This window comes from Branchiostoma belcheri, unplaced genomic scaffold (genome assembly GCF_001625305.1).
Source record: "Branchiostoma belcheri isolate BF01 breed outbred unplaced genomic scaffold, Haploidv18h27 scaffold226, whole genome shotgun sequence".
NCBI lineage: Eukaryota > Metazoa > Chordata > Leptocardii > Amphioxiformes > Branchiostomatidae > Branchiostoma > Branchiostoma belcheri.
Window position 1 is genome coordinate 236,975 of NW_017803780.1, and position 27,969 is coordinate 264,943.

General features: G+C 42.8%; 2 protein-coding genes across 2 annotated transcripts; one reads left to right on the forward strand and one right to left on the reverse strand.

Annotated features, from left to right (window-relative positions):
* The first annotated feature begins 334 nt into the window (after positions 1-334).
* On the forward strand, positions 335-15,494 carry LOC109470455 (hemicentin-2-like). Its single transcript, XM_019769406.1, has 12 exons — positions 335-587; positions 8,088-8,399; positions 9,689-9,825; positions 10,120-10,288; positions 10,774-10,921; positions 11,277-11,392; positions 11,630-11,884; positions 12,211-12,525; positions 12,815-12,943; positions 13,220-13,411; positions 13,811-13,920; positions 14,309-15,494. Exons 1-12 carry the CDS (start codon positions 335-337, stop codon positions 14,420-14,422), a joined length of 2,250 nt encoding a protein of 749 aa, XP_019624965.1. The 3' UTR covers positions 14,423-15,494.
* Positions 15,495-15,523: 29 nt separating this feature from the next.
* LOC109470464 (von Willebrand factor A domain-containing protein 7-like) lies at positions 15,524-27,966 on the reverse strand. Its single transcript, XM_019769417.1, has 17 exons — positions 27,560-27,966; positions 26,125-26,319; positions 25,237-25,376; positions 24,462-24,577; positions 23,913-24,088; positions 23,119-23,308; positions 22,463-22,692; positions 22,121-22,229; positions 21,794-21,873; positions 20,213-20,345; positions 19,509-19,751; positions 18,894-19,101; positions 18,337-18,543; positions 17,288-17,447; positions 16,739-16,858; positions 16,432-16,562; positions 15,524-15,980 (listed from the first exon to the last, which is right to left on the reverse strand). The coding sequence occupies exons 1-17, from the start codon at positions 27,875-27,877 to the stop codon at positions 15,530-15,532; spliced, it is 3,207 nt and encodes a 1,068-aa protein (XP_019624976.1). The 5' UTR covers positions 27,878-27,966; the 3' UTR covers positions 15,524-15,529.
* Between the last annotated feature and the right edge of the window lie 3 nt (positions 27,967-27,969).

Here is a 27,969-nt window from a genome sequence, read left to right on the forward strand (position 1 = left end):
CATGATTTAAAACTGCACATTAAACACATCATATATATATTACTTGCATGTGGACTTAAAAAATACCGACAGCACTTGGTATACTTAATACCAGATGCTGTTCTTACTAATCTATCTGATCCATCAAGCACGATTAAGAACAAGAATCTTTCTGTTAATGTTAGCTTCAGTGTTCTATCCCCAAGCCTCTGTTTGCCTCGCTGAAACCCAGCCCGTGATTTGGTGATTCCCCCGGGTGCCGTTGCCGACGGCAATAAGCACGCGGTAATTAATAGCCCGACATGAAAGGAAAGATAACAGCAGAAATCTGAGCCGTCCTGCGGGAATTAAGATAATGGAGTCGGCTACGGGGCAACGTAACAAGTTAGCAGAGGCCTTCCCCGCGGTGCCGTGTGAGGAATTCAATCCGCACTTCAATCAGAGCGCCAGTAGGGAGCAGCCGGAGGTGCCGCGAGCTGCAGGAGTTCAAGCGGCGGTTCTGCAGATTTCGTTAGGGTTTCTCAACTACCGCTGGCGTTGTGCGGAGGGCTTGTATTATCAGCAGCACAGACGCCACGTACTAAGGGATGTGCAACTGTTCTCTCAAGGTAAGCCTCGATATTCTGCAGAAAAAGCGTGATTTTTCTAACACTGTGACTGTTTTAAGTGTAGCTGGTTTTCAGGAAAGCTGGATGTCGTCTGGTTGACTTATCGGAAGATTGTCTTAAGCTAAAGGTAGGTCCTTTTCTCATGTACTCCTATATCAAGCCTTGTGCTAAGAAGACTGTCAACACTTAATTGTCAGGCATTTATGATGAATAAGCAGTATGGATTGGATGGTGTAGGTGTTGCGAACACGTATTTTTTTCATATCAGTCCAGACAGTGCTCAAGTATGCCTGTTCACAGATACATTCATTGTGAATGGCACACAATATTGGTTTCTAATACAGAATTTTAGAATGGACATACTTTATATTGTACATACTGGCCTTCAGCTAAAAGCATTATAACAATTATATAATATTATGGAGATATCTTCAGTCTGATAACATATGCACACTGATGATTTAGATATCAAACATTTATTATAGATAGCTGTACCTTTAAGGGAGCCGGCAGCTTTAAAACGTTTTCTTATCGTATTCATTTACAAACAGAATTTTGAATTGACAATTAAAATCTCACTAGCTTATATATTGCTGATATCCATGAATTGGTAATGGTTTAGATATAGCAGTATATTCAAAGCTGTAAACTTTGTTAACAAAGGTAAGACATGCAGGAACATGATACAGATATAAGCATATTCTGTAACAAATTGATGACAATAGATAAAATTTGGGTATCTTTTTAATCCTTCACAGAATTCACAGAATTGGAAACCATATGATTCCATAAGTAGGAATAATGTAATCTTCTTATTTGTCATTCATTTATTCAACACTCGTTATATATCTTGCCGATTGTTTGGATATTATTTAAGGGTTAATAGTATAATAATTAAGTGATATCGTGTTTTATGTCAAAAGCATCTACTTTTCGCCTGCTTGCCTTTTTGCGACCGAAAGAATCTGACTGCATCACCACGTTATGGAACATCTTTGATTTAACATTGCATTTATGTCTGGAGCTACAATCCGTAACGTATGCACGTATGAATGCTCCTCAACCAGATTTAAAGACAATACTACTTCACGTTTTGATTTCCAAATCTTTCCAAACTTGACTGCATATTATTATTCATATTATCGCACAGCAAATAATCTACAAGTCATACATGATCAGATGGTTACTTGTACCGTAACAAACATGTAGAATTTTCAGGGAAAATTTTCACTGAAAATTGCCCATCCGAGTCACAGTTGACAAAAGAAGTCCTTTCACGCTTAGCTTGTTGATGCGGTACGTGCTCTGAATCCGCAACAGCCAAGACGAACCCCCAAGGCGCGAAAAGTGAGTCGGGAAAAATCATTGAAGCTCCCACGTCTCTAATGCAGCCGGGCACGGACCGGTGTTTGATTTGGCTAACGCTTTCTCTTTCCTGACAAGTAGATTTACCTTTGTATCATCGCAAGGTCACCTCTAATCTCTCGCGTGGCGAACCACAAGATGCCGGCAGACCGCAAACCTCGGGGGAACATTCGCGGTGGCAGCGTCAAATCTGAATTGATAGTCGGCATTATGGGTGAAATATCAAGTAATCTCTGGTGGCCACGGACTCACTGGTGTGAAGAGACGGGCGATAGTCTGTCCTACTGGCCGACAAGGCAAACAAATCCCGGCCGCTATGCCGTGAATAACCCCGTGACAAAACGCCGGAGGGTCTTGGACTAATGGCTGTGGCGCCAACCAAAGTTACAAATGCCAGCCAATATCTTTTGTGTCACTTCGGCGCTGCAGTTGCCTTGTTAATATTCAAGGCATTGGCTAGCTTACATGGATACAGAGCGAATTTTACCTAGGCTTTGTAGCCCACATTTTTCATCTGGTACATGCCACGACAATGTAATAGATTCTCGGTTACCCCTTTGGGTGTTGAGGTCGTTTCAAGAGTTTGAAGAACTCTGGAAAAGTTGTTCTGAATTTCTTGTCTCACTCATTATTCTGAATCTCTCGCTTTTTTGTGTTCCAATGTCACGCACATGCAATTTTCAACTCGTAAACTCCGTATTTTTTTACCGAAGTAGGATTCAACCTTTTGGTTGTTTTGGGTTTAGTCTTCATGTGTCGAGATCTGCCTCCGTTACACCCAGAATTAAATCAAAATTTTGACTTCACCAAATGGTACGCTTGGGGCCCCTCACATCTCTGATCTAGTGAACAGTCATAAATGTTTCATTCCTTGAACAAGATATACTCCCTCTTTGACAAACCTGCTAGTTGAAGTTAAAATAGAATACGCGGTATCTCTTTGAAAACACAACACTTAAGAAACTACAGATGGCCGCAGGCACGTACTTCGCGGTCTCAATATGATTCCCCCGAACGTAACGCGAGAGCGCTGCGCTAATTAGCACCGACACAGGAGACGCTGACACACCTTGGAGAGATGAAATAATTAGCAGGGCTCGTCAGCTTGCTGCAGTTCCGTCTGTTGTTCACGCGCGATAGACTTTGGAGCAGGTGTCGCAGCTCTAATTAATAAGTACTAGAAGGCTTCGGTTTCAATAATTCTAATGATCATCCTTTTTACATCCCCACGTCTCTCCACATTTTCAATCCATTTGTAGAATAAAGTGACTAGTCAACAGTAAGAAGTTATACGTACAACCTAAAATTTGTTTACTGAAAAATGGATTGGCAGGAAGAGCAGGCGTTGGAGCAGCGCACCTAGCTAATTTGGCATATATCAAGAATTCTAACTTAAGAATAATTGGGGGACTTGACTTGTGCCGCGATGTTGAATTGGATTGAACAAAAACAGTTTCTCATGGTATCATCGCTTCTCATCAACAGAGCACACTCGGGTAATGCATTTTACTCCTCCAGGCTATACCTGAATTTCCATCCTTAATTTGTTGTCCATTTGGAAGGTTCTCAAAACCTCGGGGCGCCTATTTGTAAATGGAAACGGATGTATAAAAATCCCCAAGACGCAGATTTGCCACTGATTTGATTGCAGTGACGCCTCCTGTGGGACAGACAGGTGGAACCGTCTGCCTCTGTAGTCATGTAAGATTAAAGCATGGCAGCTTCATAGATGTTGTGATCTGTATCTGTATCTGTGTAGCTGGTATAGCCACCCCTCGGCGTAACACATCGGCTCATTCTTGGTTGCATGTACTACATGTATTGTGAAAACCCCTATACTAAGACAACATACTTAAACATCAGTAGCAGCCCCCCCCCCCAAAAGCTCAATCCAGACAAAGTGTTTTACTTTATTTTAAGACTGAAAATATACTCATTTTCATATATGAAGTTAAAACATAGTTGACTAGCTTACTTGCCACCGTTTTCGAATTCTCTGCCTCTCGCTTGACAGAAACGTGATCTACAAAAGAACATCAGTAAAGTTGTTGATAACTATTACCTGAAGTAATAATTAATAGAGAAACACTGACTTTTCCTTCCGAAAATGAAGACTAGCCATGACAGTTATTGATGTTGAGTAACTGCAACAACAGAATATTTCAGCCCGCCAGTAAAAGTAATGAAATCTCGCCACCCTCCATTTTCTTCTCCTGATGATGCACGCGACGTTGATGATGAGATTCCAACCAAAAACAAGTTTATCGGTTCCCGCTGAACGCCACCATCGCGGAGCCTCTCTGTCATAATCACCGGTGGCGATGAATAATGCAGAGCTCGTTCCGCTGCTATAATGAGAAGACACCCGAGATAATGACGTGTCAATACCGCTCAGGGTCACAAAGCCTTTCCCTCATAATAGCTCCGCAGCACCGAATGGAACTCGACTCCCGTTCTCCTTGCCTATCTCATTAAGGAGACACTATGCAGATCATTAGGAAGACTTTAATCTGGCGCTGGTGCTCCGTGTGGCCATAAATTTTGTATTTATGCCTTCTTTGGGCATTTGAATTGAAATTTCACGCGAAATGTCGCCTAGCCAGCTTCATCGAGTGTAAAAAGGCAATAAATTGTCACAAGACTTCAAAGTTACGATAATGTCGTACTATTCGTTCCTTTAAAGGACATAACAATAATTCTCTAAACATTCTTTACTTTTTTCCAATTTTATTTCAAAACTTGATTCTTTTTAATCGTTACTTCTTAAATTTTGCTACCCTTAGTATGAACTTGAAAATATGCTAAGCCTTGTATTTTAATGAAAAATGAATCCCAACATCGTCCGTAATCACTGATGTACGAGAGATGCTAAATTTATTTCCGTGGACTATTATCTATAATACCGTCGGGATAGATTCATCAAGATATTATATTGGTATTGATTTTTCTTCAATCCACCTACTTGATGAAGGCCTGGACTCATACGTAAAATGTGTGGCTCAATTAATGTCGTTATATGTTTGGTGTCAAAACTTGTTTAGTTCTTATTAGCAAAAGCTACAGCATGTTTCATAAAAAAAGTACGACGATTTTAGCAAACGTACTTTAACTTCGCGTTATTTTTTCTACTTCTTAAGATATAAGATATTTCGACAGAAAATGAATAAAACGCCCTTCTTCCGTGACACGTATCAGCTGTAATATTGTTCTAATAATCGACTCGTTTTCTGGCACTGCGCATGTGATTGAAGAGACGTCTAAACTCACCAGTTTCATTTTGAAGCGCCACTGCCCTTGCATAGCTGCTGATACGATGTTATACACTGTATGAACCTGTTTTGCTTCCAGCGCACGGCGTAGAGTTAGACACCCAGCCGACAGTCGTCCAACTACCGCTCAGAGTGCTTCACGATGGCAGCCTGTGTCTGGTTGGCAACTCTTGGACTTCTTGCTGCCTTGATCAGTGGAAGTAAGTACTCAGGCTTTGTATCTTTGTGAAGTTCGAGTTAGTTGACTCAATGTTTGGCGGCTAACCGTGGGCTTGAATAAGGTGTGCTGTTGTACTGTTTAGCCTTAGTGTGAGGGGCGTATTCAGGGTAAGTTAGGATATCAGGCGTGGTCATACAGTTGACAAAACAACGATTTTCAGAACATACGCAGCACACGACCTGATGAAAATGAGACAAACAAACACGTAAACAAACCAGCTAACCTATTAACCAATCAACTAGGTGGTAAAGCAACGGTAAACTATAGTTCCTTTAAACAGATAACAATAACAAACCTGCATAAGCAAGAAGGCAAATAGAGCAAGTGTTGTTTTGAGGTAACTGTATATATATTTTGATACATAGTTGAAACATGAATGTCGAGCCTGCTGAAAGCAACTGAAAAATCGTTTACACCAAAAATGTCTTTTTGTGCCATTTTTCCATGAGAAATTTTACTGGGTGTCTCGAAAACATCGCTATTTATTAACATTAAATTGGTTTTGCAGCGTACTCTGAATACGTATGTAATATGAATGTGCGGCTCATATGTGGACTTTATCCTCCATCATATCTAGCTCTGAAATTTATCTAGTTTATGTTCAGACACTGTGTCTCAAGCGAAACACTTGTCTGAGTATCTGTTGAATTTACGTTCTGAGCCATCAATGTTCACAGACATAAGGTCACGATATGTGTTAGGTCTCTCTCCGGGCAAATCATGCATCATGATCCTTCCACACTGACCTCATCAAAAATTGATTCTGTCTCCTTCCCAATCATCGAACACGGCATGTATGGGCCTGTGGGGAGGGATCCTAACACGCCCCAAATGTCCTGACAATCTTTGATATTTACCAGAACATGCACCCGGGGCCGGCGGTGCAGACCCCTGTGTCTAGGGTGATGATGATTTATCGAAAGTTGTCAAAGTCTCGGCGTGTTTTTCGAAGATAACAAATTATTACATGTGGGATCAGCTACGCCCTAACGGATTGTAGGGTTTTGGAGTCATCAATGTATTCTGTCGACTTGACCCGTCAGTCAGAATGGGTTCAACTAACGCGGCACCAGTATAATCTGCAACTCATGCATTGCCAATGAATCCTGTGCCGTCAAACAAACTAAACCAAACTTTGTCTGAAAATTATTTGAAGAGCAAATCTTTGTGTTTTAATCCTTATAAGTAAAGTATATAACATTAGTCTGACATACATAAAATGTATATATACCATACAAGTCATGAAAAATCGAAAGTAGAGTATTCCTCAAAATAACTGCCTTATATATATTCATAGAGTGTATCCGCTTTGCGCAGTAACTGGTTACCAATTTTCGGGAGTGTTTTTCCTAAACTTAATAGCTGCAGGACCTGACCTTTAGCCCCATTACAGGTACCCTGTCAGGTGAAATGGTCTCTGGTAAGAAAACTATAAGCCATTCAATCATCGTGCTGGATCAGACTCAGCAAAATCACCTCGAAGGCCAATTTAATTTGACCTGCAAATGCCCTTGAGAAAATGGAGTTCTGTAGAAAATGCGCCTCTGCTGGTTAAGCAACAATTTGTATTTATTTTTGACAATGCTTCTCTCGTTAAGCTACAGTAATGGTCATTCCTATGCATGTTTCAAACGGACAGGAATGCGTTGAGGATATAACAGACAAACGAGGCCTATATCCTTAACCATAACCATAGAACCAGGATCATCAACAATGGGAAGATGTAAGGCCGTAAAATCGCAAGTAGGCAGCTCTTTGGAAACTCAAAAGGGAAGCAGTAGAAAAGCAGTAGCATTATTGTAACACTTTAAGCTGCCATTTGAAGAAAGTATTCATTTGTCTCCATTGTGTGCGAGAGGATCATGAATCTTAAGATTATGTTGTCTCTGAGTTTATTTTAAGGCTGCCGTTGAAGGTATTTTTTTCTGCTGACGTGACACAGGGTGGTCGTTACCTCTACGGTACAAGTGCACTGTTACAGTTCGTTAGGCTGAGCTAACTGAGGTTTAAAAGATATACCATGGGGTGTAAATGAACAGCTTTTCACTGCGTTAAAATGTCAATTTCTAACAGGTTCCAATTGGTTGTGGTTGTAAATATTAGCTACGTACAGGTACAAAACAAATTTGTGATTCTATACAAAATGCTAACATGGTGTAGTAGTTTAACTATTGCCTTAAGTAACTAATTCTGTATGCGTCACATGTAGTAACAACCCCAAAATTTCTTGAATAAGTCAATCGCTTTATTGGCAGACTTCTTTATCGATTTGATACGAACCCTTCTTTCTGTGCAATAGCATATTTCAGTAAATCATATTTTGTTCTGTCATTTCAGCCTTTTTATTTATGGAATGTGGTTGCGCATCAGTAGATTTGCATTGGCAAAGGTTTTGAAATTGTTTTATTTTTAATACCAATAGTGAATGCCGCTGTTTACAAGGCATATATTTCAATACTTTACACAAGCCTGTCCTCATTATACACTGCCTTTCTGTACGTGGAATACGATATTTTCGAATAAAAAAAAATCAGAGTCAACATTTTTTTCATTCTTTTTATATGGACTGTGGTTGCGCATCCGTAAAGTTGCATTGGTACAAGGGATCAATAGATTTTCAAATTATGTTTCCTTGTATACCATTAGTTCATGCAGCTGTTTACACGGCCTACCCGGTGTCCACCGCCGTGCTGAAGGGCGACACAGTCGTCCTACCGTGCTCATTCAGCGGGCTGTCCGGCAGTGACGTCGTGGTGTGGGAGGGACCACCCAACTTCCGCACGATCGCCACCGGACGGACGGTCTTCAAGTCGTACAACCGGCACAGGATCGTGGGTGACGTGTCGAGAGGAGAGTTCAACCTGGAGATCAGACGTGTGAGTCTGGAGGACGGGGGAGGGTACAGGTGTACTGCGTCATCAGCAGATGCTTCTGATGATGCCGTGCTGACTGTCATCGGTAAGTTACACCAAGATAGATTTACTAGCAAGGGTTAACGCAAGGGTTAAGAATCGCCTCAACCCGAGTTGCCTGGGTACCATCCTACTTGTATGCCGGGGCTCCCACACTCGGTAGCCCGGCATACAAGCAGGATGGTACCCAGGCTACCGAGTTCCAGCTATGTGGAATGAACTTTAAATACTAGATATTTGGGCACCACATAGGCAAAAAAAAAAAGAAGAAACTAGAAAGGTAACATTTGCAAGCAAATGCATAATGTTTACTTTCGCATATGGTCTGCTTTGTTAATTCTTACTCAAATACATTCATATGTATGGTCAGACAGGAGTCTAAATCCCTCCTGCTATAAAATTGCAACATGATGTAACGCAACACCGGTTACCATGGTGACGGTCTGATTCAGGTCATTGACCAGGTTAGATGTCAGTGTTTGGAGAAGAAGAAGAGGAAACGTAGCAAAACCAAATATGTTTTCCTTCGGCAAACATAATAAAAATCGGCAAAAGAGGCATTAAATCACACTGGCATGACATTGCAACATTGGACAATATATATGGCAAGTGAAAACACAAGAAAGAAATGTCTCTCGTCCGCCTTGTGCCTATTACATTTTTGATAAGACCAGGCGCCATGCAGTAGAGTTATTTTAATATTTAACCTGTTGATTTATGGAATATACAGAAATGTCAAACCGGAATTACATGTGTAGCTGACATTTTCCCGACTGTATGATGAAATATTTACGACTTGCAGACTTGAACTTGCCATTTCATGTCCCAAGTGTGCTCCACTCGTGCGTCACAAGAAAACGATATCATGCCGTTTGGAGATTACAATTTTCACGACCTTTCTGACAATGCCCAAGCCAAGGTGATATCATACCAAATCCATTTCTGGATTCATAGAACAAAGGCTAGGAGACGTTATGCTAATATATTATCAAACATGATGTTAATTTTTCGTCCAGTAAATAATTCATTCAACAGGTCAAATTTAGTAGCTAATTCTTTTTCTTTATGGTAAGGTTCGGATGTTTTGATGCTTCACGACAGCAAGTTGTTTTCTTTAATTTGATAGTTTCAATGGTATCGAAAAGTACCGAAAACCATGACCTGCAGTGTAGAGAAAACACTTGCTGGTGGATGAATATAAGAAATAAACAGGTCCGAATTCCAGTAATGCTTTTTTTTATGGTGGTTTGGCTTCTAACAGTTCATTACGAACCTAAGTCACGGTGTCAATACAAACAAATTCTCTATGATAAACTGTCATTTCATTCTACCCAGAGCCAATGCCTGCAGCCCCTGAAGTGACAGGTGGGGAATACCCCGTCACCGCCGGAAGTGAACTCATGCTGAGATGTAGGTCAAGGGGAGGACATCCGGTGCCGACACTAAGCTGGTACAACGGTACACACCTACAGGTGCCTGACACTGATATGTACACCACTTACAGACATAAAGATGAATACTAGTAAATAAATAAATGAATAGATAAAAAGGTAGATATGCTAAGAAATATTGAAATGTTAAAAAATTATGATTTTTCAATGTACGTATACGTAAGTACTAGTAAGTACTAAGGAAAACCTGATAATTGTATCAAATAATTATGTACTTGTATCATCTGGAATAAGTGCGTGAAACATATCGTAGTTCATACTATACATATTGTAATGCTTCTGTTGACTACGACGATTCTTTTTATACCACTGCAGAAATCGACAAATGTGAAACTGGACGTGGATGGCGGGCAGGTTAGTGCAAATCTCGCGATATCTCGTCTCGAGAAGTGGGACAATGGCGTGAACATGACGTGTGTGGCGGACCAGGGGTTCCCCAAACTGGTCCAACAACGGGCGGCGTCAAGAACCATCCGTGTTAATTGTGAGTAAAATTCTTGAAGAAAAGAAAAAAAATCGTAGTATGCCATTCTTCTTGTGGTAATAAACAATAATTCACAGGAGTTTTCTTTTACACAACCAAGATTGTCTCACCAACGTGCTTACGTTTCAGTGTCAATCAGACACCTTCCTCAGAGCTTCTGAGTGGAGTTCTGCTTCTCGACGCTATATGTAGCCGATGTAGGTGGCGCTGTGTTCTAGGATTGTGTTCTCGCTGCAAAAGCGCCACCTACATCGGCTACATATAGCGTCGAGAAACAGAACTCCAGTTAGAAGCTCTGAGGAAGGTGTCTGATAGACACCGAAACGTAGACACTTATGTGAGACAATCTTGGTTGTGTAAAAGAAAACTCCTGTATCTTATACTTTACCAACCTGATGAAACTATTTTCGGAAATAATTTTTAAGGTATTGTTAAATCTTGCCACAAAGAAATCGTCCTTACAAGAAAAAATCATATTTTTGCAGATCCACCCAGCGTGCTCGTGCCTGCACCGTCTGTTCACGTCATCGAGGGAGCATCTGCCAATCTGACATGCGCAGTGGACAGCAATCCGTCCGCCATTGTGAGCTGGCGACGTCACGGGGACCCTTTGCCACTGAAGGGTCTGGAAAAGTACGTTCTCAATTAATTTCCTACCCCCCCCCCAAAAAAAAAATATTACACGCTACTCTCCAAGCAGGGTTTTGGGTTATTTTTTGTGTGTTTTTACGCGTTTTTATCATTTTTGCTCAACCCCCCCAAAAAATCCAGTGCAAAAAAAAAAAAACCGATAAAAAAAAGCCTACAAGCACGCCAAAAATAACTCAAAACCCAAACCTCTGCTTGGAGAGTAATTGCACGCTCTTTCACCGACTGAGTCTCACAGAACCACCGTGTTGCAATTTCAGTCCCTGCGTTCTTCCAATCAGTGTAGAAGAGATTAAAAAAAAACTGTCAAAATTAATGTGGATGAACGCTCTCTTGACAGCGGCCCGAGTTTCCTCCTGTCCAAGGTATCCCGACACGACGCTGGAGTGTACCAGTGCACGGCAGACAACAGTGTGTCCCCGCCGGGGTACGGGACTGTCACACTGGACGTTCTCTGTAAGTATATTGCATTTAAGTATCAATTTCACGTTCGCCTGGTGGCTTTTATTGTTGTATACATGTTAAGGAGCGCATTTTAGGGACGACTTCATATTCTTCTAGAGAGCAAAAGCCCTTAAATTTGTTATAACCATCAACTGTTGGTCAGGCAAGGATACTTGCTCATAGCTTGTCTCATGACATGCATGTATTTCTATGAGGCATATTCATGCCATTTATTTACTTCTTAATCAGATCCTCCATGGATAGACCCAGCGATGGACGAGAAAGTCACGGTTCTGAACGCGCAAGATGATTTCACCCTGGAATGCCTCGCCGAAGGCAAACCCAAGCCGACGGTGAAGTGGCGGCGGAAGGATACAAGTCTGTATTGGGAAAACCCTCTCCGGTTCCACCGGGTGCGCTATGATGTGCAGGGAACGTACGAGTGTATAGCAAGCAGCCCGGGCTTCGAGCAAGTCAAGAGACAGACCTTCATTGATGTAGTTGGTAAGGAAATCGTAACCATATATACTTGTCTACTACAGACCCCAGAAACCAACATTATCATATGGTCAGACTATATATGAACTAGTCACAAGGCTTATTCGTTATCGTATATATAGCCAAAACATTTTTTTTTATGTTATCTATTTCAATCCGTCTCTCTTGATCTTTAATAATTTGTAGGTATTCTAGTTCACAGAACGCATCCTTACAAAGCGCGGACGCCAGTAAGTTGTACTAAGTCCCCTTACCCTTGCTTGACTGTGCTTTGTTGCCCATAACAAAACGTCGCGTATTTATGAAAAGTCATTGTATCATTTACTCAACAGGAAAACCCCACATTCGCGGGTCTGCCTCCACCACAGCCACAGTTACTAGAGGCGGTGCTATACGTCTGGTCTGTGACGTGGTGGCGGATCCTCTCCCAAACCAGATCAAGTGGGTACTGCGGAACAACCAAGGGATCGAGGAGGAGCTCAGTTCTGTCGACGAAGACGTGGAAATTATCGAGACAAAGTCAGACCAAGAGATGTCGTCCTCTATCACTGTGAGAAACGTGGGGAGTGACCGAGAAGGGACGTATCTGTGCAAGGGTACAAACATGTTTGGGACTGCGCACAGGGAGATACAGGTAGATCTGACAGGTAAATGGCAATGTTTAACCACGTTGTACGTAACGATGCCATTTGACAGAGATTGTCAAGAAACCTCACGAAGCCCAAGGCTGAAAGTTCTGTTGAAACGTCACTGATAAATGAAGGAGGTCAACTCTATCAATCAACTAATGGTTTTTAAAAAGCTCGTTATTGGAAATTGACGTTTTGGTATGCCCAACGATCGTGGGACAATGTATAGAGTTTCAATACCCATAAATGTGCGTTGTGAGTCTTGTGACAGCGAATTGAATTGATCGAATTATGTTATTTTCTTCAGTAGCTTCTCAGCAGCCCATGACCATCATAGTGGTGTCCGTGCTGGCTGTGGTAGTTCTGGTGGCGATGCTGACTCTCTCCTTCATTATAGCCGTCAGGAAGGGGTGGATATGTGAACAAAAGTTCTCAGGTTCGTATCAGGCTCCCATCTTCCTTTAATTACGTATGTAAAGGTGTGCAGTTACACTATTTTTAATTCTCCTTTTTATGGTTACTTCTAAAACTTGATTTTTTTGTTGTTTTCATCCAGTTTCCTCACGTAATAGCTCGCAAACTCTCACAGCATTAACATACGGGACCACCAAAAGAAGGAAAAGGGGTTTATCAATATTTTGAATAGTTCAGTGTTGTATGAATTTATTTAATGTGAATCAAGAATATTTACGGAGCAAGGTCGGTTTTCTAGACACAGCCGGTACACCTATGGCGCCACGGCCGATGCCACCTGCGCCGAAGTACGCTAAGAAGACCCGCACTGGTACGAACGACTCCGGGGTGGAGGACCTGATGGAGCTACAGGAGCTGGACGGCACGCTGAAACCACGCCCACCGCCCAGGGCTGACAAGGAGTGGACGTCTGTCGGACTCTCCTACCCAGGTAAATAAGTGTGGGACCATTGGCATTGCAAACACGTCGGCAGAACGTACTGCGCCTGCACAAAGCCCAGATTTTTCACGGTTTTCGTTGGATGTTTGGTCAACTTTGCATCAGAAATTTGCCGGTCACAGACTATATCGATCTTTTCCGACATAACATTTGAAAACTACAGACGGGATGTTAACCTTATAAACGCGAATACGACCTTATACGAGACTTTCTGCCGAAGAACTATGCACAATACATTATTAAGTTTCGCGCAGGTGTAGTACGTTCTGCCCACGTGCTGGCATTGCATATGAGACTAGCGCTAGCCTTGTTAGTATAAAAACGCTTTATGTTTGAGAAACAATGCGTTAATATCGTCACTATGTTGTGTTTTTTTGTGTACTTTTAAAGGGCTGGTTCACTCCAGTTCCCTGCCGCCGTATTCCACCGTGGAGAGAGACAGACCAGACGGAGAGGACACCCGGCCCTCCTCACGGATCATAGAGGAGGACTGGGCTGTGGTAAGAACATTATCTCTTAGTAAATGAGTCGGTTGGGGTTAATTTTTTTGTTAGTTGGCACCATTTTTCTGCTTTCTCCTCGCGGCTGCCCATCCTCAAAATTGGAGCACTTAGATATGACTTAAGACAATGCATACGGATTAAATGTTGCAAAGCACTCATAAAACATTGAAACTAAGCCACATCCTATCTATAGATATCTTATTAGCTTAAATGCAAACCATCTCAATGCAAGAAGTTGTCTCAAAGTTTTAAAGCTGTCTGTCGTATCTGTAAAGCCATTGTGACTCTGCATACCTGATTCCAAAAGTCCTTAAGCCACAGTGCCTTTAAATATATCATCAGTGAACCTCCAAATACAAACACTACTTATGACACCTCCGTGCAGATGGAGCCTCCGGTGCCGCCGCCGAAGGATGGCGCCAGACGGCTGCTGCGGAAAGACATCGCCCGCCTGGATGTTGTCGACGAGCGCCAACCGGGAAGCTGCGAGATCTTCTGATCGGTCTTAACACTTATTAATAAGATAACACCTTCAAGGCTCTCGAGCATGACGCTCGCCTGTCTCAGTGTCTGTATTGATTTTGGTGGGATCTTTCTTATTAAGGCTATTATTACTTACGTTAATTATTCTGTGCTGCTAGTCTTGTATCCTCTATGATCTATGACCTCCCTTCAGTTTTCACTGTACATGTACATACTAGTTTGAGAACTAATCTGCAAGAATATGTCCACTCAGCATTTCATGTATTTTGCTGCAGATTGAACGTCTTTCATGATCAGCTTTCATGTTTACCCCTTGACCTCCTATGGGCGCCAACACGTTAACATTACAGATATCTACGTTTATAAAAGTGGTAATCCTGTAAGGAAGTTACTAGCTATCTTCCGGATAATCGCAGGGCATGGCGTCATTTTTTTTCTTACTCCGGATTTACTCGTAAATAACAGTTTGATATTGTAAAACAAGCTTTAGACCATGTACGTAGTACAATGGACTACCTAGTATTACAAGGAACTGCTAATGATAGCAATAAGATTATGCCTCTAGGCGTTTTATTGTGTAATTCACTCAATACACAAAACAACAAATTTGTGAGTGTGAAAGTGATATTTTGTTTAAAGTTGCAAACGTTGTGGTAAACGTTTTGTGGTAAATGTTTTTACTTCTGATACAAGATATTGAACTAAGGAAATACTACTGATAAAACGAAGCTGCAAATGATATAATCTACCGGCTTCAAGATGTTAAACACGCGTGTGGCTTAACTGTGAGTCACTAACTTTTTTATTTATACATTTTACAACCTATCCTAAATATGTAGGATTATAATACTGTGAATCTAACCTTCCTTTTGCAGCTAGAACGTAATGTTTCTACCTACTAGTAGGCATAAAGCAAAAGGGCGTTATTGTATACGTAAAGACCAACAACTATATGGCCTGAACTGTTGTAATTGCTAGATCCTGTAACATCATTTTGTAAATAATGTTGTTCTTACTTGTCGTTTTACTACAATCAATAAAGCATTGTGAACGCTGTTTTTGCATTGTTTGCGTTTCATATGTCTTATTTCAAGATGATAAGGAAAAATTGCAGTGGTTAGACTTATTTCTTGTTGCCCTTGACTTTGACCTTCTGCTCGACCTGGCGGGTCTCAGACACGACTGTCTTGTGGATCTCAACCCTGGTCTCGTGCGTCTCCGTCTTCTTCATGACGACATTTCCGCCTCCGCTTGTCGTCACTTCCTGTTTCCGGGCGAACCTGTACCAGAACCGGCGGCCTTGCTGATCGCCGTCTCTTACCGCGACCTCGGTCTTTTTCTTCCCCTTGTCGGTCTTGTCCGAGCGCTTGGTCACTTGTGAGTCTGTTTGGTCGTCCTTTTGCCGTCTCCGTATGCAGCAGCAGTACACAATGATGAAGACGATGATGAGCACAGCCAATATGACGCCTATAACGATGCCGGCTATGGCCCCTCCCGACAGCCCTTGCGGCGGAGTCAGGTCCACAGTGCAAATTTCGTAGTTGCCAACTCGGTCACTAACGGCAAATTCAACTCTGGAAAAATGAATCGCCAATGATTAATGTTATAGACAGGTGAAACATAATGTTGTGAGATTGTGTCTACGTTTTCAAATGATAAGCTGTTTACATGTGAGATGTCGACCAATGGTATCAGGACACTGTCATGCTACGTAGATCTGTGGCAATATCGCAAACCCATTGGTCGATGGAAGGTGGGTCTATAGAACAAAGTAATATATATATATGATATTGCATGTAAACTCTCATCAAAGAAGTAATCATTAAATACCATAGAGGAAATCGTTCGGAACAAGATTTTATGAGTTTGTCAATTTTAATCAACGGGTTTTATGCCATAACTGTAAACCAGTGGTCACCCTTGGGCAAAGGCTCATTGATTTCATAAAATGTTTAATAGCTTGTCGCAGATTTTATAACCAAATTATCGACTATGACTGAGTCTTAATTTTAGAAGAATAGTTACTTCGGGCTGCAGCAAGTTGCCGTGTAGTTGGCGATGATGGTAGTATCCGATAGACCAGGAGCGAACTGTTCCACAGTCCAGGTGTAGTTAGTGGCGAAGGTACGAGGGTCGATGGACTGTAGACCGTATCCCTAGTCCAAAAATAAGATGGAATATAGTTATTTGGGAAATGAACCTTTAAAAATATTTTGCTCATTTTATAGTCGTTTTGAGTAAGATTATTATCAGCCATAAAACATGGATTACCTGAATGGCAGGCCAAAATGTTGTAATTACTGGTAAAATAAAAATAAATGTTCTTGCTCACCTCGTCTCTGTATGCTGTAGTGACAGAGAAGGTCCTGCCGCTACACGATGACCGGTCGGTGTCCTTACAGTTCCCGTACAGAGCTCTCACCTCGCACGTCGGAGGGACATTGTCCTGATCCTTTTGTTAAGAAGGAAATGAGCAATATTGTTTAAGGAAAATGTTTAGCTAATAACAGTCCTATATGAAAATAAATTCCGGACGAAATGTCTAAAAGGTCATGGTTTCAATAAAATCATTCATTAAAGAATGTTTTTTTTTTATTCCAACAAGTCATGACCAAACATGGCGACGGCACACTCAAGTCATATCAACTTATTTTATGTCGCCACCAACACATAGTACAAATACAGGACAAGACAGTACTCATTTTCACTTGAGTTAAGTGAGGAAAGTCGTGTAAAGTGCCTTTCCCAAGGGCACAGGATCGGTGGCATGTCAGGACTCGAACCCGGGACCTCTTGGTTCCGAGTCGAACACTCGGAACCAAGAGTTCAACTCGGAACACGACCCCACAATGAGAATGTTTGTAATGTAAACATTGCTCACCGGCGGACTAACGGTGACCCGGAAGACCAGGAAGTTGTAGGATCTGCCCGATGACGTCTGTGCCGTTAACGTCACCGTTGTTGTCGTACCGAAAGCGACGTCTGACGGCGCCCTGAGCCTCACTGTCACCGTGGTCGTCGCATCCTGGGCTAGCGTCACGCTAATTTAAAATAAACGAAAAATTCAGTAGTAGAATGTGAGTTTTTGTTTACAATTTTCCCCTTAGCTATATATTACTAGCAATTATTGACGTCAAGGCAATATATTGATAATCAAAACCCAACTGATCAGAACCCTGAAATATATATGCAATAAGACTAAGTATTCAATTGGCAATATTGTCTATATTTCCCCTCCGTATATTCAAATCATTTGAGATTCAGTCATACAGGCATAGAAGTTGTAGGAAGCAGCAAAGTCATGTAGCGCCATACAGTCGGGTGGCCTATGGTCTATTAGACGTTATGACTCATTACCTAGTGGCGTCTACTATAGCCATCATTTGAACCAATAAGCCAATTCTTGTACTCAAGGGCGAGCGGCCATATTGTGCTCTAGGTCAAAGTTCAAAATCCCTTGGCTGATTAGTGAGTCCCACTTTTCGAGACATTTTTGCACTACGTCGAATGTTGAAACAATGATAAACCCCAGTTGAAACTACCAAAGCCCTCTGTAAAGCAGCAAAATTCGAGAAGTAGGAATTGCCAACAGGCCAGGAAACGAACTATGAGGGCCTGCAAGGGGGGGGGGGTAGTGATTTCGAATTACGCAAAATTTTCGCCGCCTATTACGAATTACGTTAAAGTCTCAGAGCTGATTACGACTTTACGATTTGCGGCTAATGTCCAATTACGAATTACGTTGATTTTTGCGGAGGCTGCCTACGAATTACGAAGTCTAAAACGGCCTGATTACGCCTTACGAAAAAGGGCTTGCAGGCCCTCAACTATAAACCTAGACCACAATGTATCATTCGCACATGCGCCCTTGGAACTGCACGACAGCACAAAAGCGACACATGCCGGTAGATCACGGAAGCACAGCCGCACCTTGAGGGAGTAACTCTCCTGACGAATCCCTTGTCGTCGGTAGCCACGATCGTGAAGGCTCCTTGCTGACCGGAGTTGGACAGGGTGAAGGGCACGTCTACCGTACCGCCGGGCAGCAGCCGACTGATCACGGGGTCGACCGAACCCTGCAGCCGACTGGTCGAGGTCTCCACTACGCTGGTGATCAACCGTTGGAACGTACTAGACCTGGAAATTTAAGGCAAAAGCATTATTGTATAGTTTTTATGTACAGTATGCGGTGAGAAAGATCCTCTTTCATAGTTTTAGTGTAAGGCTAATATTCTCAAGGCAAACGTTGGGTCACCCACTTTATGTTAGAATATATGGTTTAAAATTAGTAAAACGCTACAAGAATTTGGTAGCTTTAGTGCGTGTTTCATGCTATAAAAGGATCTAGATGAAATGTCTAAAATAGATTTTTCTTAGCTGTTAATAAACACTCTGTAATGATGTTATCCTCAAATTTTCCAGATTTTCAAGAAGAGGACAGTGGAAATAAAAAGTACACATTTGAACTTGGGTTTCCATCTGCTCACCCTGAGTCCTTTCCCTCCAGTCTACAGCGGAAGGGTACAGTGGGAAGTGACGATGACGTGGCGAAGTACTCCGTGAGCGGTTCGTTCTCCTGCAGCGGGAGGGTCTGTAGAACTCTCCCGTCTAACGCCACCAGGGACAGGGCCGTGACGTCAGACACCTGGGTAGGGTCGGAGCCAATCAGGTTCACCCGGATAGTGGCCTCCTCACCTGGAAACACAACCATTTTGACTATAGGTTTTAGCAAGAAAAAAGCAACAACAGAAATTAAGATCATGGTATACACTCAGTATTTCGTTCCTCCACAGGTTTAATGAGGCAGATGTTATCTTACAAACAAACAAACAAACAAACAAACAAACAAACAAACAAACAAACAAACACATAGAGATATGATCACGCAGACACACCATAACACACACACAAACACACAAATACACAGACACGCACTATCAAACACACACTGCACACGCAAACACACATACACTAACAGTTACAACAAAAACAAAAGAACGTGCATCATCTCCAGTCCAATGTAGCAAAACATGTACCGAGTCTCAAAAGAATCCGTCCACCCAAACGCTTGACCTTAGTCCACAATACACAATGACTCCTACCTGCTACAGGACGTCCTTCAATCTCCTTGACGCCGAAGTGGTCCGTGTCTGTCACCTTCTTCACAAACGAGTACACGAAGTCCACAGTACTTTGCGCAGACACACGGAGGTCATAGGCCACTGATGACGTCACTGAAATGCGCCATTCGCCTGCCATGACGTCACGGATGCGCACCACCAGGACCTTGTTCAGCTGGATCTCAACTGTCACCGGGCCGTCAGGTCCTATCTCCAGCTGATCTCCTGTTAAAGAAAGGATATAGCCTTAACATTGAGACGGAAACTAATACAAATCTACAAATATCACGACTGCAATAAATCCCCAAATACTGGCAAAACGTCAGGAAAATCAGTCCTTCCTGTTCTTCTGATGCCAAGAAAGCTTCATTTTGGACTGCTGCTTATCACCCTGTTATGAAGCTCTTATTATCTTGTTCTTGCTAACTGTTACTAATTTCCTCCTGATATACTATACAAGTAGAGGCAACAACCGAGGGCACTGCTGTTTTGTTTTGTTCTCAAGCAAACGTAAATACACTGATTCGAGGTATGCCTGATCTATTGCAATAGACACATTCCTTCATTTATCGAAGGACTTTCAGAAATGCCACCTAACAGAATTGATTATATAACTGACAAGGATAATATTACTGCAACATACAGTGTCGCAAAAACGTTGTCGTGCGACTAAATGGTCCTCATACCTGCAGGGTTGAAGACCTCAAGTGTCGCCCCGACAGCGGTCACCTGTACGACCAGGTCACTCATGGTGGAGTCTACGGGAATGGTGTGAGCACGGACCGAGGACTGCACGCTCTGCGTCGTTAGGAGATTCACCTGCGTCACGAAAGAAATAAGAAACAAATTTGATTGAATTCAATATAGTGGCGAATTCGAAGTGGCGAAGTTCGACTCTGAAAGGCGGCGAGACCCGGGTTTGATCCCGAGTTGTACCCGGGACATGTCTGGGCACTGGAGTCATGCTTAGGTCACATTTGAAACGGCGCCCGTTCGGCATGTCCTCGGCGTGACGCCGAGCGTGCGCCGTACTGTCAGGGTCACAATTAAATGTTCCTTTACGGCTCCCTGTCGGGGCCTGCTTGTGCTCCGGCCGGCGGCTCTCATTAATATTCATAAACTTTTGCGGCCGGTTTCTGTCAGGGACCCGTCCGGTGCCCGGTCAGTCGCCCGTCTTGACCCGTGCGGCGTGTGGTAGGGTGCCGACCGGCTCTTACAGTTCGGCCGGGCAGCTGTCAGGTCCCTGGCGGGTTCCTGGCGGGATCCCGACGGGCTCCTCTCGTGTTTTTGAGCAGGTACATATATAAGCGCTGCACTGCCTGCTACCGTTCACTTCAAGTAAAGAGTACACGTCAAGTAAAGAGTAGACTGAAGTTGGCGATGCAGCGTTCAGTGCAACCTGCAAACAACTTACAAACCCGTCTGAGATTGAGATTGGTGACAACCTACATGTAGGTCTTCTGGCATTGGTAGCTGAAGAAGAGAGGCAGGCAGAACTGGTGCGTCGCAAAAGTAACCGAGGGCCTACTTTCGAAAGTACTTCAGCAGTGACGCAGGAAGTACTTCAGCAGTGACGCAGGAAGTGTGCCGTGGCAGCTCCTTGCTATTGAGCAATAAAACCACTGAATATCGTTACTTCTGTTGAAATTTGGACTGAAAATAAATGCCAATAACTTCTGATTCCATTTTATTACGAAGGCATATGATGTAACAAGAGATAATGTCAGACACATTCTATTCCTGTTATGATCTGTTTTATGAAGTTGGCAAGAGAGCCGTGCCGGCTGTTTTCCCTTGCCCTTCGACATTCTGACACACAAATACAATGTGTAACACACACAAGTACACGATGTAACACACACGTGGTGAACTGTGCGACGTAGTCTGAGGCAGGAGTTTATATATGCTCCCTATAACCCCCTTTTCCTGACCATCTGATGCACTGATCAGCACATGTGACGTCATAATCTTAGGCAGATGCCTGTTCGGCCGCCCGACGGGTCCCGGGCAGTGAGGTTACGGCGTCGCTTCGGCGTATTTCGCCGAACGGGGCCCGAAGTGTTTTTAACTTTAAGTGTTTTTAAGTGTGTTAAAATCGATTCGGCGACCGCGCGGGGCCAAAAATAGGCCGGCAGCCGTTGGGAAGCCCACCGGTCTCCGTCCAGGTCCCGTTCGGTAGTGCCAAAAAACACGCCGAACACGCGCCGAGCGGGCCCCTTTCTTGAATTGTGACCTAAGCATCAGGTATGGCTAATTACAAAACCCACCTCTGCTGACGTCACCACCAGGTCCACCAATCGTGTCGTTTGGAAGACTTCGTCCTTGGCAATCTCCAACACTTGACCACCTGGAAATAAAGTTTGATAAAAGAATATTGAATTATTGCAGTAAAAAAGTTATACATTAACACGGAATTAGGGAAATATAAGTTTATAACGCTATTCAATACATGTTTTACTTTTAGATCAGAGACTGGAGACTTGTTAAGAGATAAAAGAGTGGCAAACCCAAAACCAAACATAGAAGAACTGTGACGGATGACTTGGCGTCCATATGGGCTTTTTTCTTCGGAGTTATTTGAATTGAGCCCCTACCTGTAGCCTGTGCGATGTAGATGTACGTGTCCCTGTTTCCTACTTCTCTCTTACTCCGGGGAACGCTCCTGCGTCTGCGCGTGATCGTGCCGGAGATAAGGAATGTGATCTATGAATAAAAAAAAAAGAATAACGAAAAAAGCTTAATATTGAGATTCAGATGCATTTTGTACAACGGTACAAGAGATAGAGGAGAAAACGCCTGCTTTTCGTTGCTGAAAGTCGTACTTCTAACATGTATGTAACGAAAGCCATCTCAGTTTCTGGACAATAACGTTATTATTTACCATTAATATTATTTTATTTACCACTATTATTATAGTGCCATTGTTCATACAGTACCTTGATATTTTTCTGGTTGGCCAGTGACACCACCGTGTCGCGAAGCTCGGCGTCCTTAGCCGGGGCGTCCGTGAAGACGAAGATCGTGGAGGCGGGCAGGCTCTCCACCAGGGCCAGCCGGATGGCGCTCAGGGAGAACTCGGGGTTGTCTCCGCCTCCCACCGCGCGGAGCTGGTCAATTTCCTGCTTAAACATGTCGGCCTGGTTCGTCGACAGGGCGGGGCCAAACTCTGCCAACATACACAAGTAATGAGTATATTTCATGGGTTAGAATTCTCTTACTATCATGCCATGCTACACAGCTAGATGCCGAGTTAGAAAGCCGGTAGCATATGTAATACTTTTCTGTGGATTTCTTTTCTCTCATGAAGCAATACAAGCCCAGCAATACGACAATGCCTAGGTTTCAACTTAATACTGTTATGTGGAAGAAAAGTTTAAGAAGCAGGTATTGACCCTACTAATTTTTTGTACTTCCATAATAAAAGCTAGGCAATGCAATTCAATGCCTTGTTAAAGTAAATGAAGCTGATAATACAGTTTGGTTGAATTAAGACATAACATGTACTCTTGTAAACAAGCTACTACTTCTCTCTTACTCTCACGGTAAACAAACTACTAATAAATGTACTACTTGTAAACAAACAATTTCCCACCTGGGTCATTAAATGGTACGAGTACGTAGTTGGACGGTTCAGTAGGAGAGCCGACCCTGCTGTCTATGATCTCGTAGGCGCGCTGTTTGGACGCGGCGATGTCGTCTGCCATGCTGCCCGTGGTGTCGATCACGAAACACAGCGTGCTGCCCGTGTTCAGGTTCAGGAAGTTAGCGAACTGGGCGTCACCCTGGAGACGGAGAAGCATTGGGATTTAGGTAATTAATGGACACTAATGAAATCATGATCCACGTCATCCTAACCACATTTTCTATCTCTGGCCATTCTTGATCTGTTTCCACATCTGCCAGTTTATGTTGTGACTGTACTAGAGTGTGATTGTACTTGCTTAATGATATCACGTTAAACTTTAAGCACCTAATAGTTTATTATTGAATAGGCATATAGGTACTATTTTAGTTAAGCTGCTAGATAAAATTGTAATTAGAACTTTTAGCAAGCCCCTCATTCTTCTGGCACTAAGAACATATACTATATTTGGTCCTAGTACGCTATTCATAGTGATCAGACTTGTGCATGCTCAACTAATCAATACAAAATCGTCATAAACAGTAATTTTCAAAAACTTTCTAAACATGAAGCTTCATTCAAAAGAATGGAATTCTTGGTAAGGTATGGGGCAAGCAATACATTGTTCGTATCGGGTGCTCGGTCCGGTGTATGATGTCATAGATTTAGCTTGTCCCTTGCGTTACCCAGAGTTCTCCTATCTTTGTAGCATTCAAATGGATCTTAAAAATTCCCCCTGTACTTGCCCAATAACCTCCCCATACCTTTGCCTGTCTGATCATGTTGAGGAAGTTCCTGCTGGCCTGTACGGCCAGCTGTGCGGCCCGGTAGTGGTACCGGGAGTGCGGAGACAGGATGGACCACTCCGAGTCCTTGTTGATTCCTCCTTTAGGAGAAGTGTCCTGAGTCCCGTCCAAACGGCCGCCGTGACTACACTTCACTGAAATAAAATTTGCAGATGTATATAAACCACCTCACAGTCCTAGATGCGCATATGTGTTGTGAATGTGGTGTTATGTTAAAAGTCCACGGGCCCCTGGTTTGTAAACAGTCCTTTGTTTCATACTCCGGACAACCCTTACCTACCTACAATCCCCTACATTGTATAGTGACTTACTGACTTATATTACTGCAAACCGACTGTTTTGTACAAGTTACGTTGACAAGGCAATAGGATATGATAAACTGCCTGTATAAAGTCGTCTGCAAAGTTGACTTAAAGGTAGATTATGAATAAGAAATTGTTGGAAATGATTTCATTATTTGACATGAAGTCATTATTTTTAACGCAGAGAAAGAGTTTCCTTTCATACCGTCTTCCGGTTTGGGAACGTCATTTCCGTCCATGTCCGTCTGCCCTCCGTAGTACCCGCTGGTCAGGAGACCCTGACTGTTGACGGAGTCTATAATGTTGTCTTCACATTGGTACCTGGTTGGATATCATATAAATAAAAAAGAAAACAGTTAATGCCACGGTTGAGAAAGTTTAATTCATCCTTATACTTTATGAAAAGATGGTGGCTGCCGTTGCATAATTGTTAGACCAACCTAACATGGCGTTTGCGATTTTTTATTACGAGAGAGAGAATGGTTTATTCAACAACAAAAACCCTTGCAGCAAAAATGCTGAATTGCGGTTTTTTTCCACTAAAATCGTGTGCTTATCAGCATAAAGCATTGCAAATCAGAAATAACAAAGACATAAATCACTATAAAATTACATAAAAACAATATCATCACGACTTACAGTTCTACTACTTTAACTGTCATTCAGCAGACGGACACAATAGGGTCACAATTACAACAAATACTGTACAAAAACGACATCCGTAGCCACCCTTTTTGCCTCTTGCTGGCTACAACTTAACATTATTGGACAAAACGGTCTTCCATTGTTATAGAATAGCCCCTGGAACAGTTTCAATAAGTTATAGGTGACCGTTAGATTGTAGAGTATATCAGGTATACATGAGGTATGGAAAATGAACGTGCCAACCCCGGCGTGCGGGGATGAATCTCACGCTGTGTATTTCTTCACCTGAGGGACCCATAGTATAGCTCAGTATATATGCACAATTGTTGGCGTACCAAAGCAGAGACTTGGAACAGTCGACACAGGTTTGTGTCTGTGGATCCGCCACAGGTCCGATGTCAGCCCCGGGGACAGCCAGGTTCAGGTTCGGGCCGGTGTTTCCCATCTCCACCCAGTTGGAGTGAGAGTAGAAATCCTGAAAATTCAACAATACACAAGTGTTTACTTTTTTACGGCAACAGTATATACAGTTAGTACTTTTGACTCAGGGTATTTAATTGAAATACTGATCGATGATATTCTTGTTTGTTTAAAGTTAAAACTCTGAATCCAACACAAAGAATGGTTCTTTCTTAGAACTTTCGACCGGTCACGTCTGATCTTCCTCAGTAGTGACGTCACACTTCAGAGAAGCTTCACTGGGTCAGTCTACTGAGGAAGATCAGAGTGACTGGTCGAAAGCTCTAGGTGAGAACCCTTCTTTGTGTTGGACCTAAAGTTTTAACTTAAAAGATGTAACTACTAGTATCAACACAGGGGAACTTTCATTAGTGATATTCTTATTATTCAAGGGACACTGCTAGTGATGCATACCGGTTCACTGGACTTGGATCCGGACTTGTAACAATGTTTAGGTTCAAGCCCCCCAAAAAACATTTCACATGCGCCTTTTCACAAACCACCTAAAACCTTCCGTAGATTGCAAAATCTTTGCTGCAAAATGAAGAAAACATTGCCATAGGGCATCGTCAAGTACCGGCCTCCATGTTATGTGGCCAAAGTTTCACCCAGACAACATTGCAAGGTTGCCAACATGCAATTTTGTATATGCCATGGGTTTAGGTCCGGACTTACAAGTCCGGAACTGAACCTAAACCTCTGGACTTGAATCCGGACCTGAACCTAAAATTGGGTTTAGGTATGCATCACTAGGCACTGCTAACCTGTAACGTGTGGAAAAGTTGTCCCGTGAGTTCCCGCGCAGCCTCGTATTCGCCCTCTTCAATGGCGGTCAGCACCCCAGTGCGCAGGTCCAGCAGCCTCGCATTGGCGTCCACGAACTTCTCGGCGTCGAAGTGGGCAGACGGCAGGTGACCTGTGACGTCACTCAGGTCTACCCCTCCGTTAGCTATCTCAATCTGTCACAAACACGTAATATATTATTGACTTCTGTATCGGTAGAGCCAGTATAATAGCCCTTCGGCGTAACACACCAGCTTCGCAGGCACGTGGCGCGGCGGCTGCTAGATTTATCACACCGAACGACTTGTTACACTCAATCTCTGCACATTTAATTGCAGGAGTTGTTTAAAGCTTTCTAGTGATGATGCCTCAACTAGTACTGTGCTTGGTGGTTCCACTTTACGATAGTTCTTGGGAAAAGTTTTTGAACACCTCAATTCTTAGTTGATAACTCTGATAAGTGCCTTACCCACTTTTGTGGACAAAACATTTATTAAGAATGCGATGGCGATAGTATGTTTACTCCGATTCTTAACAAAAACTGAGCGCCATTCAAAATGTAAAAGAACAGCTAGAGAATAGTACCGACTGTATTACTAGTATCATTACCACGGTCAAGGATACGGTAACAATATTTTTAAAAAGGCTTATTGTACTACATGTTTGAATAGTTATCGATAAACTGTGGCCTTTGTGACGTGTTGGTATGTACACAACAAGCAATACCTTAGAGAGGTCGACTTAAGGTCAGATTGAGTTTAGAACATTGTTTGCCAATCCCAGACGAAAGGCTGTGTGTACGTGTAAAACCGAGTTAACCTTTATACATATATCACCTTTTGAAGTCAATTAAATAGTTGTCAAAATGGTTTAGTGTCAGCACATTTTTATAAACGCCATTTCGGATATCTGTTTACAACTTTATGAAGGTGACAAAGGAATTTCAAAAATTGAGATTAACGTTATCAAGGTAGGCCTTCTGTTATAACATTAACAAGCCACAGGTAACGGTTTCCAAAGTCTACGGTACTGTGTTTGAGGCAGTACTGTTAAAAGCCTAATCTGTAGTAGGTACTGTCATTTATTTTACGTCGACGCGGTCACATTCATCGAAGGCCACCGTACATTTTCGATGTAGTAGGATTTTCAAGCAGGATGATCTACATTGTAAGACAGACCTTTCCCTAACAGGACAGTTGAATTTAATTTGTAGGACACATGCACGATAGCCCCAAGAATACAACCATACGGTAACCGTACTTGATAATTTATTGAGATATCCATTAGTTGCAAAAGCAACAGCAAGAGCATCTAATCTTCCTGGATTCCACAACTGTTACAGTTACTCAAAGCAACAACATTGCAAATACTACACAATCATATAAAAACGAGGTATATGACTGCCAAATCCCCCACCTGTATAGCGGCCTGGTAAAACCGTGCTGCGGAGACCACACGCCCGAAACACGACATGAAGATCATGGAGATCTCCTGGAAGATCTCGCTGGGTCTGACGGTGGCGAGCGAGCCCAGATCGCAGTCGGGCAGGTCCCGGAGGAAGTCCGCCGCGGCGTCCAGGACAGCCCGGCGCGTGATGGCGCCGTGGGACCAGTTGTCGTCCCCGTCGTCGTCCGTCGGGTTCAGGCTGAATCCCACCAGGGGTATGAAGCAGTGCACTGCAGTCATACACAGCAGTAGGGACAACAGCAACAGGTGAGCCCTAGACAACCACATGGTGAGATACTAAAAAAATTCCTGACACAACACTGTCTGCTGTGGCCAGCAGAAGAAATGACCAGGTAGTGTTTATGGCCGGTCTTTTGTTG